This window comes from Neofelis nebulosa, chromosome X, assembly GCF_028018385.1.
Source record: "Neofelis nebulosa isolate mNeoNeb1 chromosome X, mNeoNeb1.pri, whole genome shotgun sequence".
Classification (NCBI taxonomy): Eukaryota; Metazoa; Chordata; class Mammalia; order Carnivora; family Felidae; genus Neofelis; species Neofelis nebulosa.
The window spans coordinates 59969802-59985116 of NC_080800.1; the positions used below are offsets into that span (position 1 = coordinate 59969802).

General features: G+C 51.9%; 1 protein-coding gene across 1 annotated transcript; it reads right to left on the reverse strand.

Moving 5' to 3' along the window:
- Positions 1-11057: 11057 nt before the first annotated feature.
- Positions 11058-14940, reverse strand: LOC131502081 (uncharacterized protein CXorf49 homolog). Its single transcript, XM_058712709.1, is given in 5 exon segments — positions 11058-11353; positions 11946-11991; positions 12765-13037; positions 13710-14426; positions 14428-14940. Coding segments are annotated over 5 exon segments (1590 nt in total). The 3' UTR covers positions 11058-11312.
- Between the last annotated feature and the right edge of the window lie 375 nt (positions 14941-15315).

The window sequence follows — 15315 nt, forward strand, 5'->3', positions numbered from 1 at the left end:
ACAATGATGGGGGCCTGACTCCAAGCTAGTCCAGGTGGGTTATCTTCAGCCCAGACAGAGGGGAATGTAAGCCTGAATTCTGAGGGGCTACAGGGTTGGGCCTGGGTGCAGAATAGTCTCCATTCTTCTTCCCTTGGCAGGGTAATTGCCAAGACCAGGGTTTCCTTTTGTCTTGGGTTTAATTGGAAGCTTGTGTGTCCAGTGGGTTCAAAAGTTATCTGGGCCCCAAGTTTGGAGAGCAGATCTCGGCCTAGGAGAAGAATTGGCAGTCAGGTAAGTAGAGGAACTCATGCCAGACCTTGTGACCCCCAAGTTTACACTGTTGAGCTTGACAGCCCCAAGTACGGTTGCCGTCTTTTGGCTGAAAGGGGCTACTGGGGAAGTAACAACCAAGTGTTTAGCCCCAATGTCAACCATGAAAGTTATTGTTCGGTCCCCTTCTTTCATTTTGACCGTGGGCTCATGGGGGCCGAGAGAGAAAGAGCCCGGTCCCCTTTAGTCCACTTCTATCCCAGCTAGACCAACGAGGTTCTCACCTCAAGGTTCCTCTGAATATCAGCTGGGTTTTGAGGGCCCCTTCTGATTCGGACATTCATTCTTCCAGTGTCCTTTCTCTTTGCAGTATGCACCATTTGTCCTTTGCTAAGGGGGCTCTGGGGTTCCCCCCTTTTGGTGGTTGGGGTCTTCCTGCCTTTGCAGTGTCTGTTTCTTTTAGTGCTGCTGCAAGAAGGGTGGCCTTCTTGTTTAGTCTTCTCTCTGCTTCTCTTTTGGTTGCAACTTCTCTGTTCATGAAAACTTTATTGGCGACCTCTATCAGCTGAGTGATATTTATCCTGGCAAAGCTCTCCAACTTCTTGAGGTGACAGATTGAGGTGCGGCAGATTGAGGCATGGCAGATTGAGCCCAGACAGCAGGGTCATTGATCCCTGGAGGTGAGTGATCTTCTAGGTACTATCGTGTTTCTTTCATTCTTCTTCTCTCTTCTGTATTAAACAGAGTATGGAGTAACTGTTGACAATCTTCCAAAGACGGTTGGTGGGTCTGGAAGAGGGACTCAATCAAGTCGACCATTGCTTATGGCTTTTCAGAGTATGATGGAGTGTTGTGTTTCCAATTGAGGAGGTCAGTTGTAGAGTAAGGTTGATAATACAACATGGAACGGCTGGGCTGGACTGTTCCATCCTCATTCTTTCAGGCTCTCTCCTCTCCCTTACAGGCATTTGGAGAGCATTAGGTCTGGGTCGGGCGCAGTCTGGCTGGTGGCCCTTGTGGGGGAGGGTGCTCCGGATCCGGATCCGGGAGGGGAGGATAGATGGGCGGTAGTGGCGTGGTGGTGTTGGAAGAGGAGGAGGAGGGGGAGGAGGAGGAGGAGAGACAGATGGGGGAGGAGCTTCAAGCTCAGGGGCGGTGGGGAGGGAGCCTAGTGAGTCATAAGGTGGTGGAAATATGGGATCTTCCTCCGGGTCTCCTGCAAACACTAGGGGAGTGGTGGATTGCTTCTTTGGCTGGGTGAGTCTCCAGATAAAATGGCTAAAACCTTTGCCTGGTTCTGCTTGCTATGGATGAGTCGCACCCAAAGTGGAGGATTTTGGGCAATTTCAAGCCAGCAATCAATGTATGGAAATTGATCAGGGTGACTTGGGTTTCCATTGACTATCAGCCAAAGCCGCTGCACTATTTGAACATCTAATGTCCCTTCCAGGGGCCGTCCTACATTGAATATGGGCCATTCTAGTTCACAAAAGGTCCTTAACTTCCCGGGTGTCATTTTCACCCAGTAATCGCCTGAAAATCCCTTTTTAAAATTTTTGAACATGAACTCTAAAATTGTAGGCTTAGTCTGTTTTGATCCCATTATTAACTCCTTTCTCATGTTTGGTGTTGCAGAGACAGACAAAGGGAGGGTATCCCCTCTGATAAGAGCATTAATTGGATACTCTACTGGTCGCGTTCCTGAGGGAAACTTTAGGTGAGGCTTGGCTGTAGCGGAAGCAGCTTTGTGACTTGCGATTGGAGTGTAATCTAATGCTGCCCTGGACTGTATGCTTTCACCGCGACGCAGGAGAGCCCACTCAGACTCTGTAGACTTTTGGGGACCTTAAGGGTGCCTGTCTGTGGAGGCTTGCCAGGCTGAGCTGCACATTCACACACACACACACCAGAGGCTATTACATTCCCTCCCGCAAAATTTTCTACCTGTGAGACCACTAAGGTCTCCGGGGATTGATCAGGTCCCCCTTCCACCCTTTTGGGTGGGCCTGACTACTTTGGGGCCTCAGCTTTACCGGTTCTGATGTCGGGTCCATGTCCTCACCTACAAGGTCTCTTTGAGTCTGGCAGGAATGGCAGAGGGGGGCCATCTCAAGGCGACTGAGCAGGAGACTGCCAAAATTCAGGCAGGGTGCACCTTCTCCCTTGCTATCTCTCGCTTTGTCACCGCCTCGCCATTCTTCCAAACCAGTGGCAACAATGGGCCAGCATGGTTGGGTTTCCTGGTCAGGGAACCAAAAATGTTATGGAACCAGGCTGGAACGCTGGCAGAAAAACCAAGCGGCACTCGGAGATCTTGGTGGATTGGAGATTTATTTAACACTGGTGGGCTCAGAGGAGACCATTTCTCCAAAGGTCTGAGTGCCGAATGCAAGTGGGAAGGGTAATTTATAGTTGTCGGCTTCCATATCTGTGGCGGGATTTTGTTTGCAAGGCAAACAGGTCAAGAAGAACCCGGAAGAGGGGTCTCTGAGCTAGAGACCAGAACTTGTTTTAGTCCCGTCACCATCTTTGGCAGAGTACTTTATTCATTTCTCCAACATAATTAAATCACCTTTTTGCACCAAAGATGGCTTCAAATATTCTTTCTTGGCTGTTAGCTCCAAACCCAATGAACCTCCCATCACCCCAAAACTTCATCATATGGTATCCAACGTGGGGCTGTGAGTCTTTTCATCTGGACTCTGAGCTTCGGTGCAAATTTGGGGAGTACTTCTCTTTTCTTCCTTTACTCTCATTTCAGGGGCTTCTGGAGGAGTATGGTCTTATTGGAACACTTTCCTGTTGACTGGTCAGGCTGAATTCTCTAGCCCGTGGCTACTCAACGGGGAGGAGCAAGCCTGCCTATTGGCTGGAAGTTAGTACCCTGGCTGGAATGGTAATAAGACCCAGACACTTGATGCCCTCTCTTTATTCCTGTCCTTATACAAAGTTGTCTGCCTTGGGCACGGGACAGTCACCTAAGTCACCAGGACAACTGCCAATCTTAAGACTCCCACATGAGGTTTCCTCCTCAGTGGTCTAATGTGATCCCCTCCACATCCCTGGTCTAGCCACTTTTGGCCACAGGACCTCCACTGGGAGCTGGCTGAAACCAGTACTCAATTGAATTAAAACCCAACCAGGGACCATTTCCTAGGGAAGTTGGCTGTAAGGACTATATGTGTTGGAATGTCACTTAGATGATGATGGATTTCTGACCTTACTGTTTTCCATCAATGTCCTCTATAAACTACTACTAAAATTACAGAATTAGGTAATTCTCCCTTGTAAAACTTTTTTTTTTTTTTTTTTTTAAATTTTTTTTCAACGTTTTTTTTATTTTTTTTATTTTTGGGACAGAGAGAGACAGAGCTGAACGGGGGAGGGGCAGAGAGAGAGGGAGACACAGAATCGGAAACAGGCTCCAGGCTCCGAGCCATCAGCCCAGAGCCTGACGCGGGGCTCGAACTCACGGACCGCGAGATCGTGACCTGGCTGAAGTCAGACGCTTAACCGACTGCGCCACCCAGGCGCCCCCCCCTTGTAAAACTTTTCTAGTGTTTTCCATGGGTCAAAAACAGTGGTTTCTTCTCAGCCTTCTCAGCAAGGCAGACTCAGGTCCACGTGCCAGGCACCCATCTGTAGTCTAGAATGCAATGGGGAAGTGGGGTGGGGGGATGCTAGCATCCTCCTTCAGGAGCCCTTCGTTGGCTGCTCGGTGGTCATAGTGATTTTGTTTGAGGGATGCCTTGGGTGGCTGTACTGTGCCCAAGACAGACAACTTTGTATAAGGACAGGAATAAAGAGAGGGCATCAAGTGTCTGGGTCTTATTACCATTCCAGCCAGGGTACTAACTTCCAGCCAATAGGCAGGCTTGCTCCTCCCCGTTGAGTAGCCACGGGCTAGAGAATTCAGCCTGACCAGTCAACAGGAAAGTGTTCCAATAAGACCATACTCCTCCAGAAGCCCCTGAAATGAGAGTAAAGGAAGAAAAGAGAAGTACTCCCCAAATTTGCACCGAAGCTCAGAGTCCAGATGAAAAGACTCACAGCCCCACGTTGGATACCATATGATGAAGTTTTGGGGTGATGGGGGGTTCGTGGGGCTTGGAGCTGATGGCCAAGAAAGAATTCTTGAAGCCATCTTTGGTGCAAAAAGGTGATTTTATTAAAGCACGGGGATAGGACCTGGGGACAGGAAGAGCTGCCCACCCTATATATGTCTTTAAATGATACATTAGTGTTGCCTATTATTTACAGTTATATGAATGGATTTATTAAATATGTCGGTATTATTTTTTACTTTTATTCATTGTTACATTTGTAAGATTCATTATTATTCTGTGTAGTGAGACTTTATATATTTTTGCTGATAAAATAATATTCCCTCATAGAAATATGCCACTATTTCATTGATCCTGACCACAAAAGTGGAAATTTGCATTGTTCCTCTATTTCTAACAGAATGATAACAAAAATACTACTCATAAACCTATCTGTGGTGTAATTAAAAGAGTACCTTTAATGCATATATTTAAAAGAGGATAGTTGAAAGTTAATGAGAATAGTTAGAAAATAAGCAACACAAGGTCAGGAAAAGATAAAGGAAGTAATAAAGGTAAAAGAAATTAGTGAATGAGGAAACAAGCATACAATAGACAGGATCACAAAATCTGAAGTTGGTTCTTTGGAAAAAGAATAAAATTGGTGAAACTCTAATGAGATTGATCAAGGAAACAAGGGAGCAAAACACCAATATTGGAAAAGAGAGGGTAGAAATAACCACAAAACCAAATGATCAAAATTAAGATCAAGTTTGGACAAAGTGACATCAAGAATGTCCTGATGTCATGCACTGAGAAGGACAGAACATCACCTATATAGTATTCCAGCCCAACATGTTTAACCTGAATCTAAACAGTAGAAAACAATCAGAGAAATCCATCTTGAGATGCTTTCTGAACACCTGGACTGGATCGTCAATGTCATGCAAGACCAAAAAAAAAAGTCAGGGTAAATAGTTTAAATGACACTAAAGAGATTTGACAACTGAAATGCAGTACATGATGTTTAACTGAAAAGACGATGTTTTTGTTTTTGATTTAGAATCAGGCACAAAGAACAATATTGGGACAATTGGAAATTCAGAGTGAGGTTCATGTACCAGGTATTGTATTATCTCAAAGTTGGATTTTCAGGGTGATAATTGCATTAAGATTCTGTAGGGGACAATTATTTTTCTTTTCTTTTTTAAAACAATTTTTTTAGGGGCACCTGGGTGGCTCAGTCGGTTAAGTGTCCGACTTTGGCTCAGGTCATGATCTCACTGTTTGTGGGTTCGAGCCCTGCGTCCGGCTCTGTGCTGACAGCTCAGAGCCTGGAGCCTGCTTCGGATTCTGTGTCTTCCTCTCTCTCTGCCCCCCTCCTGCTCACACTCTGTCTCTCTCCCAAAAATAAACACTTAACAAAATTAAAAAAATTAAAAACAATTTTTTAATGTTTATTTTTGAAGGAGAGACAGTGTGAGTGGGGAGGGGCAGAGAGCGAGGGAGACACAGAATCCGAAGCAGGCTCCAGGCTCTGAGCTGTCAGCACAGAGCCCAACATGGGGCTCAAACTCACAAACTGTGAGATCATGACCTGGGCCGAAGTCGGATGCTCAACTGACTGAGCCACCCAGGTGCCTGACAATTATTTTTCTTAAGACATATATGCTGAAGTCCTTAGGGATGGTATGCTATAATTTCTCCAGGTATCTCAAATTACTCAATAAAACATTAAACACACACACACAAAAGGAGGGACAGAAGATGACAAATGTGACAAATAATAATGGGTGAATCCAGGTGAAGGATGTATGAGTGTTCCTTGCAATTTTTGTGCAACTCTCTGTAGGACAGATATTTTCAAATATAAAAGTTGAAGGAAAAGATATATCATTTTGTGCCAATCAACTTGAAAACTTAGAAAAAGGTGACCAATTTCTAGAAAAAAATAAATTGCCAAAACTGACTCATGAAGGAATAGCCAACAAGAATGGTTCCATAACCATAAAGGTATATATCAATAGTCAAAAACAAAAAAAAATCCAGGCTCCTCCCCTGACTTTTGACAAATATCTTAAGCAAAAATTTTTTTTTAAATTTTTTTTAACGTTTATTTATTTTTGAGACAGAGAGAGACAGAGCATGAATGGGGGAGGGTCAGAGAGAGGGAGACACAGAATCTGAAACAGGCTCCGGGCTCTGAGCTGTCAGCACAGGCGCCCGATGCGGGGCTCGAACTCACGGACCGCGAGATCGTGACCTGAGCCGAAGTTGGCGCTCAACCGACTGAGCCACCCAGGCGCCCCAAGCAAAAATATTTTCAATGTGACAAATTCACAGAAAAACTAGAAACAGAGGAACACTCCCCAACACATTTTGTGAGGATACAATAACCTTGATACTAAATCCTGACAAGGGGAAGTTGAAAAAGGAAAATCATGGGTAAATCACACACTCATGACAAAGAGGCAAGAATCAGAAACAGAATATTATCAAACCGAATCTTACAGGGTAGAAGACAGAAAATACATAATGTACTATGACTAAATTGCATCCATCGCAAAAATACAACCTTGATTTAATTTCAGAAAATAAGGTACTATAATATTCCAGATTTACCCATGACAGGAGATGATTATGGTCCTCATATTCAGAAAAATAAATAGTAAGAAACAATATCTATTTGTAATATAATTTTCACATTAAAAATTTTTTTAATGTTTATTTTTGAGGGAGAAACAGAGTGCAAACAGGGGAGGGGCAGAAAGAGAGGGAGACAAAGAATCCGAAGCAGGCTCCAGGCTCCGAGCTGTCAGCACAGAGCCCGATGCGGGGCTCGAACTCACAAACCATGAGATAATGACCTGAGACAAAGTCGCGTGCTTAACCAACCGAGACACCCAGGTGCCCCCACATTTTTTTTTAATTCAAGATTATCGAGGTACCATTTACATCAAGGTCTAGGAGTCTTTATAAACACATAATGTTATGGAACCACCACCACAAGCAAACTACAAAAAATGTTCATCCCCAAATTTTGCCATGCACTGATAGATAAATCCCTTCTCTCACACCCACACACTGGCAGCCACCGATCTCTTCTCTGTCCCTATGGTTTGGACTTCACAAGAATGTCATAGAAATGGAATCATGCGGTATGTAGACCATTGCATTTTGCATCCTTCACAGAAAGGGATGTACACATGTGGCATTTCTCGGGGTCAATGTACCGTTTCCTCACCTGGGTAGTAGTCACATGGCTTGTCAAATTGTAGACTATCTACAATTGTGTGTATACGGGGTTTATACATATATGGTTAATACTTGCTCTCATGTAATTTATCCATTCTACCTTTGTATTGGTTACTTATTAAATAGCAATTGTTATCCTTTCAAAGAAAGATTGGAAAAGTCAGACAGAGGTCACCTTGAGAGAACTAAGGAGGAGAAGTGGCTGGCATGGGGCCAAATTCCTGTCTGTGTTCTCCAAACCTGAGTGGTAGTTACCAGGACTACAACCTTGAGGGATCACGGGGGCACCGAAAACTCTGTAGTCACACGAATGGCGTGTGCTGGGATCATGCAAGAACAGCTCATGTGGCCACCCTGGCAACCCCAAGGTGCTGGCTGGCCAAACCTAGCAAACTAGCAAACACAGGCGAAGGTCTCCCCATCCAAGGTCAGTTGAGTAGCAACCATAATTACACCTAAAACCTTAATTCCCGTTGCCTTGTCAAGGTAACATATTAGCCAATTCCAGGAGTTAGGACATGGACCTCTAATTCCTATCTAACTTGAGGACCATTACTCTGGCCACCACACCAGGCTCCGTCTCCAGCATTCATCTCCTCCTACCCATTGTTCAGAGAAAGGTTGCTTGCTGGTCGTGGTGGCACTGGTGCTGGTGCTGGAGGAAGTGGAGAGGGAGGCATCCGCCCAGGTGCTGGGCAGGTAGCAGGAGGCAGCATGGGGTCCAAGGCTCTTCAGGCCAGCCACCACTGCCTCCCTGGCTGGAGAAGAGGCTTGAGGGGGAAGGCAAAAGGGGCACACTAAATTAGGGCAGGGGTCCCACCTTCTCCTTTCTCCTGGGGCCGACACGTATTCCCTTAACCTATGCCTCACCATCTGCCACTTCCTTCCACCTGGAACCTGAAGGGGCCAGGCCACAGCCTGTGATGTACATGGGTTACAGCAACATTGCTGTGTGGTACTTGGTCTGAGTATGGAACACAGGCCGTGTGCTCAGAGAAGGGAAAGGAGGCTGGCAAACCTAGTCAGGGAGGATTGTGACCCTGTCCTCCCACGTCCCCTTCTCCCCTTCTTCACGCTGGCCTTCTTCAGCCCAGGGCTCTGGGCTCACTGACCCTCCTTCCTCCAGTGGGGCAGAGCTGGTGCTGGACTTCTCCCCACTCACAACCTGCCTGTGTCTCCGTGGGCGGACATCCCAGCTGGAAGGTCTCTGCCAAAAGCTTTTGCTCAGCGGTGTGCTGTGTTACCCCGCCAAGAAGTAACCGTTGGGTCAGGGTCAAGGTCGGAGCCTGAGCAACCAAGCCCACCTTCTCAAGTGAGGGGCTTGAAAGGGAAGAATTTAGTCCCACGTATGTTCTTTTCCAGGCTGAGGTCTGTGCTTGTCCCACCCCACGTGTGATGGCATGTCCACCTGAGCTCACGCCACAGGCCCTTCCGGAAGGCAGTGTGAGAATGGGCGGGGGGAACCGAGAAGGCACTCTCTACTTGCCATCCTCACTGACACATCCTGCCCGTGTCTCCCTTAGCTCCGGGCACAGCAGCCTCCTTGGCGATCCACCTCTCTACTGCTAAGATGAGGTACATCCCAGCAACTCCAAGAGCCTTCTCTCCTATTCTCGTTCCTTCAGAACAGCCCGGAGGGGTCAGACCTCACAGCATCGCGCAGTAGGATCTGCAGCCTCCTCTGGCAACTCCCAGCATTTTGAGCGTCTCCAAACCCGGTCCTGAGGTCTGGGGACTTCGTGTCATTCCCCTCCTGTTTTAGGAATTTAACAGCACCCCCTGAAAAGTAGATGTGACCCTTGCTTATGCTCATGCAATCCCTTGCAGGTGGTTGTTATTGTTGCTTTAATATTTATTTATTCATCTTGAGAGAGAGCGCTAGCTTGAGCCAGGGAGGGGAAGAGAGGGGGAGAGAAAGAATCCCAAGCAGGCTCTGCATTGTCAACACTGAGCCGGACATGTGGCTCCAACTCACCAACCTTGAGATCATGACCTGAGCTGAAATCCAGGCGGATGCTTAACCGACTGAGCCACTGAGGTGCCTCGTCCCTTACACGTTCTTGACCATGGTCTCCACTCCTTTTACTCCTTGAACCCCAGATCTCTGCCTCAAAGCTGATTATCCCCGATTAATGTTATTCACACATGCACACAGATGGACACACACACACACACACACACACACAACCTCCAGTCTTGACTGTTCTGTCGGCACCTACCTACCCCTCCGCCCTGAATTTCTGTGCATAAAACACCCAGTCTCTTGGGAAGAGAGTCTGGTGTGGCAGAAGCTGCCCGTACCTCACTGAGACCTGGGTCCTGGCTGAGGGAAGGAAGCAATGCCCAACCTCCAGTGAGCAGCAAATGAACATGGAGTTCAGACTAAATCTCGCATGACCTAAAGAGGCAGCCAGGGAGCCTGACCTGGGACACAGAACTAGCATTTCATGGTGCAGGGCAAACGGCACTGAAAAGGGGCCCGTGCAGACACATGGAGACCCATCACGCACACTTGCCATGGAAGCTGGCCACGTTCCAGCCAAGGGCAGTGCGACCACCAGGCTGGAGGAGGGGCACTGAGGAGGCTTGGACGTTAAGGACACGACAGCTCCCACGGCTGTGCCGTACATTTCCAGGTGCTGGCGGGCAGTTTGCCCCAGGTTGGCCCAGAGCCACCGTGGGCCCCATCGACCCCCCTCCAGCCCAGACACCAAGCTGTGCTTTTCTCCCCTGGGCCCTGTACCTGCTCTCTGGCTCTACACCCCACTGGGCTGTGACTTCTGCCTCTACCCCGCTTCTGAACCCAGGGAGGGAGCACTGACAGGATTGGAAACTGAAGGCCAAGGCCAAGCACTAAATGGGAGAGGAGGAGGAGGCGCCAGTTCCTGGGCCAGTTGCCCTTGTGCCTGTGAGGCGGCAGCACCAGAGGGAGGTAAGGACGCCTAGAGGGGGCTGGGCCCAGGAGGGGGGCTGGGCCCAGGAGGGGGGAGGAGCAGCTCAATTGTGCCCTATAACATCTGTGGAAGCACAGGTGCAGACGAGGCCACTGATGACAGAAAGCCACGGGAGTGATCCGGGAACCTCAGAAATCAGAGCAGACAGTGGTCCCAAGGAGGGAAGGGAACAGGGACTGGACTTCTGGAAGGGGTCATGAGTCCCTGCAGGAGGGGGAGGGGGAGGGGGAAGGACGGAGATGAATGGGAACCTAGAGACCCAAAAAGAGGAGGAGATTAGGAGAGAGCCTGAAGGGAGGCTGCAGGGTAAAGGGGGGCAGGTGCTCACCCCACCCAGATGGGGATACTCTGCCGGCGTGACTGCAGGGCTCCCAGCGGAGGTGGCCCAGACTTCTCTCAAGGACAAGGGCCACCACACGACACCTGTTCTGGAAAAGGCTGCAAAATGGAACAGCTCCCTGCCCTGACCCTCCTTCCCATCCCCAGCCACCTCCCCATCCCCCAGAGAGGATAGACTTGAGAACATGAGAGGTACTTTAATTTGAAGGTGCTGTGAACTCGGGCGGGGAGGCGGCAAAAAACAGGGAGAGGAAGCCCAGGCCGAGGTCGAACGTCGAATGGGAGGGAAGCAGCTTGGGCACAGCTTCCTGCCTCCAAAGGTACCAGCCACCCCTCTTGTACAGAGATGCTGACTCAGCCTGTCCAACAGAGCAGAGTCAGGGAAGAAGAGCATCAGGCCAGGGCCAGCCCACGGCCCTCCTCAGCAACCACGACCGTGGGAAGGGGTATGGTGTGTGTAACACTCACTTCAAAGGGTCTGGAACTGGTCAGTCAGGGACTGCAGGGCCGCTGAAACAGAGACAGGCATTAGCAGGTGCTCTGGACCCCGGGACAGAGAACCCTGTGCTCCTGTCCCCTTGGGGAACCGCCTAGTCCTGCAACCTGAAACCCACGCCCCCCCTCCCAGCCCCTATCCAAAGAGCCCTGCGACTGACCCACTCACCCACCAGCTGAATTAAATATGGACGTGTCGTCTAGGGGAACAAAACGTGCCAGTAGTTCTCAAGTTCTGGGTCAACTCGGAACCATTCAGAGCTTGTTGGACAAATACACACTGTCCAAGCCACACCAAAGAGCAGTTAAAGGGAAAATCAATGAGACATCTCTAAACGTCCAAAGAGAGAGAGATTCTCTGGGACTCATGGTGGTCGGCAAACTGTGCACCCAGGGAGGCAAGACTTTCCCATTGGTGCACACACCTAGCTGTACACGCAAAGCAGGCTCCAGGGTCAAGCCTGCTAGGTTCCCCTTTCAGTGGGAATCTTGGTCCCTGTGGGGCTGCCTGCACCTGCAGCCCATTGCGGGTCCTGCACTGAGACACACCCCCCACGCCCCCCTCTGCCTCTGCCCTGACCCAGCCCCAGCCAGAGGTTCCTCATACCAAGTTGCTCTTTCAGGTTGTCAACTTCTCTCTGCAGCAGGAGACACTAGGCCCACAAACACGGGAGAGAGAGAAAAGCATATTAGTATACCCTGGCCTCCTCTCTCCTCATCCTCCCCCTCTCCTGCGGGCACCACACACCAAGGCCCAGTGGCTAGACTGGCACAGGACCCTCAGTGGAAAGGAGGCGCCTTCCCTCTGTGGGGAGCAGAATGGGAGGGGGGTACATATGTCAGTTTAACCTGGACACGGATCCCAACAGGTAGTTGGGGCCTGCATTTCTAGGAGCCAGAGCAAGCATTACCCGAGGACAGCCCTGTGCTCCAGGTGGTTGCTGCTGCCTTTCCGGTCTTGGGGGTGGACAAGCACTTCCTGGTCATCTGAGAGGGAAAGAACACAAAATCCAGCTTCCAAGGCTCCCAGTGAGGTGGAAAGGGCTTCGTGGGGTCTAACGTGAGGCAACACCACCCTCTGCTGGCAACAAGTTGCCCCTGCTCTGCCAGCAGCTCCACTCTTCTCCCTGGGCGTGCCTCTCCTGTCTCCCAGGGCCAGCCCATCCTTGATGGTGGTCCCCAAGGCTGGTGGCTCTGAGCTGGACTCTCTCAGAGCTGCAGCCACAGCCAGCCACTGGGAAGAGCAGCACGGCCAAACACGACTTCATGGAACAAGGCTCTGTTCTGCTGAAAGTCTATGTCCGGGGTTGGGGTCTGGGGGTGTCCACAAACCACCCCTGCCACACAAACCCCACGCAGAGGATGATGTGGCTTAAGGCTGGTCCTGTCGACACCCTGTTTCCCATGGGTGAAGCTGCCTGGGTCAGAGGGGAGGCAGGGAACAAAGCTGTGCCTCCACCCTCCGCAGAGCCACAGGCAGAGGCAGAGGCGGCCCTCCTGATCCCGTCTCCCCTGCACTCCTGTGCAACCTGCAACACTCACCTGAGGGTCCGGGCTCTCTGGGCATGACATCTCCCTGGCTCGGAGCCAAGGGCTGTGAGCTTCCCCGAAACTGGGGGGCTCTGGGGTTGAGGTCACCACGACTGCTTGCCTCACGATGCATGAACGGACAAGACGGCTCTGGCCTGTGTGCTGAAAGCTGCTAAAAGAAAAATTTCTCACTCATTTGGACTTGGGATGTTTTGTGTTTTGTGGGGGTGTAGTAGGTGTACACGTGTGTGTACGTGTGTGTGTGTGTGTGTGTGTGTGTGTGCGCGCGTGCATGCTCACGCGTGTTTAGGGGCTGGGGTGAGGCAGGGCGTAGGGAAGGGAATTCAGAAGCTGATCTGGCTACTGCTTTCTCCCTCAGTCAGCCCCAGGCCAGGAGGCAGCGCTGAGCTAGGGAGAAGAGGGGGCCACTGACAGGACCCAGGCTCCCTGCATGGAAGGCTTGGGGACCAGCTACAAAGTAGGAATCGGGAAGCCCAGGAGTCTCAAGACTGAAGCTTTGCAGTCCAAACTTTCAAGGGGCAGGGGCTCCCCGATCCAAATCAACTACCAGCCCTCCCTTCCATCCCAGACCCTCTCTGGGCTGGGGGGAGGCAGGAAACGTGCCCAGGTCCAGAATGGTGCCCAGCACACATGGAGCGCTACCTTCATGTCTGCCCTTGTGCAAATGACCGGGTCCGGCATCCCGGTGACCGGGGGGGTGGGGGGGGGGGGGGAGGGGGCAATGGCAGCCCCTGAAGGATGGCCAGAGGGAGCGTGGGTCAAGAAGTGCTGGTCAAGGAGGGGAAGGGCGAGGGCCAGAGGAGGAGCACAGCCTACTCACCTTTGGGACAGCGTCTCTGTTTGAGTCATTGTCTTCTCCTGCCACCACTGGCTCCGCCTTCCGAGTCCTCCTGGCCACAGATTTCTTCCCAGCAGGGGTGTGCTTGGACTGTTTGGTTCCCGGAGGGACCAAGGAATACCTCTTGGACCTCCCAAGCAGCGGAACACCAGTTACTGGGGGGAAAGTGGCTGGTTCCAGGGGTGCCGCGGAGACTCTCTGCCCCCAGGAAGGGAACATTCTCCCCAGGGCAACATTTGAGGTCCCCCCTGGGGATTTCTTCTTCTGGGCCACCTTTTTCTTAGGGGTGTCCCGGGGCAGGCTGCCCGCAGCAGCAGATCTTGGGTAGCTGGGCCTGTTCCCCCCCTTCCCCCTCACCACGCTCTGGATTTTCCTAGAGGAGGAGATATCCAGCTCTCCAACGGCCTGACTCTCCACAACCGAAGTGAGTCCTCGGGGAGCGGAGGACAGGAAAGAGCCAAGCATGTGGAGGAAATTCTCCCTGACATCGAATTTCGAGTGTCTGGGTGTGTCCCAGGGATCCTCGGGGCTGTTGGGCTTGAGTTGTCCTCCTCCTTTGGCGTAAATGCTCACCCTCATCAGCTGTATCTCACTAAACTCATCTGCTGACTCGCTGTCGGAAAGCAGCTCGCCCGGGCTTTCGGCGGAAGGCCGCTGGCGATCCACCGCGGCGACGTTCGATCTGCTCTTCGTGCCTCTTTTCCGGGTTCGCCCAGGCCGGGCCTCCCTCGGGCCCACCGAGGCGGAGAAGGGCAGCGGCAGGCGGCTGCGACTCTCTGCGGCCAAGGGCAAGCGCGCCTCTCCCTGGGGGCCCTGCCTCCACGACGTAGCCCTCCGGGTACGGGTTTCTCCGCACGCCCAGGCCATCCTGGTTGGTCAGCTGCTGCACGATGGCCGCCACGGCCTCGTCCGCAAGGTGGGACGCGCAATCCAGGGCGTCCCCCGTGTGGTCGGTCGGGGAGCTGGGGCGGCCTACTAGGTCCCAGAACACCGGCTCTCCCGTTTCCGTCACTTCCCGCTCGAACTCGAAGCCCTCGGGGTCTGGGACCCCGCCCTCGCCCTCGCCCTCACCGCTGGGTGGCGGCCCCAGATCCACACCTAGTCCCGGTGGGCCCCGCGGGGCTCCGGGGCTGGCAGGGCGGACGCCGGCCTGCTCCCCGCCCTCCTCCCCGAAACCCGCTCCACAGATGGACACCTCATCGGAGGCGCTCATGCCGCGAGGCCCGGCAGCCCAGGTTCGGGGAAGACGGTCGCCCTGGCCCCGGCGCCACAGGCAAGATTGCAGAGGCACGAGGCGAGCGACGAGTCCTTCGGGCGACACAGGCAATCACCACAGACGCCGCACCAGGCCACACGAGACCTCAAACGCCGCGCGGCTTGCACGCGCATTTGACGCCCGGGCCGCGGCCTCCTCATTGGTCTGTCCCCCGCCAACCAGCGCGCGCCCCTCGTTTGCCCGCCCCTCAAGGCCCTGGACAATGGGGTGGAGCGCTTTTGGTCTTCTTCCCCCCCCCCCCCCCCCCAACGAAGCAGGTCAGGGTGTTGGGTCTCTCGGGCGTGGCGGCCGGTTGGTAGGCCCTGTCGTCCG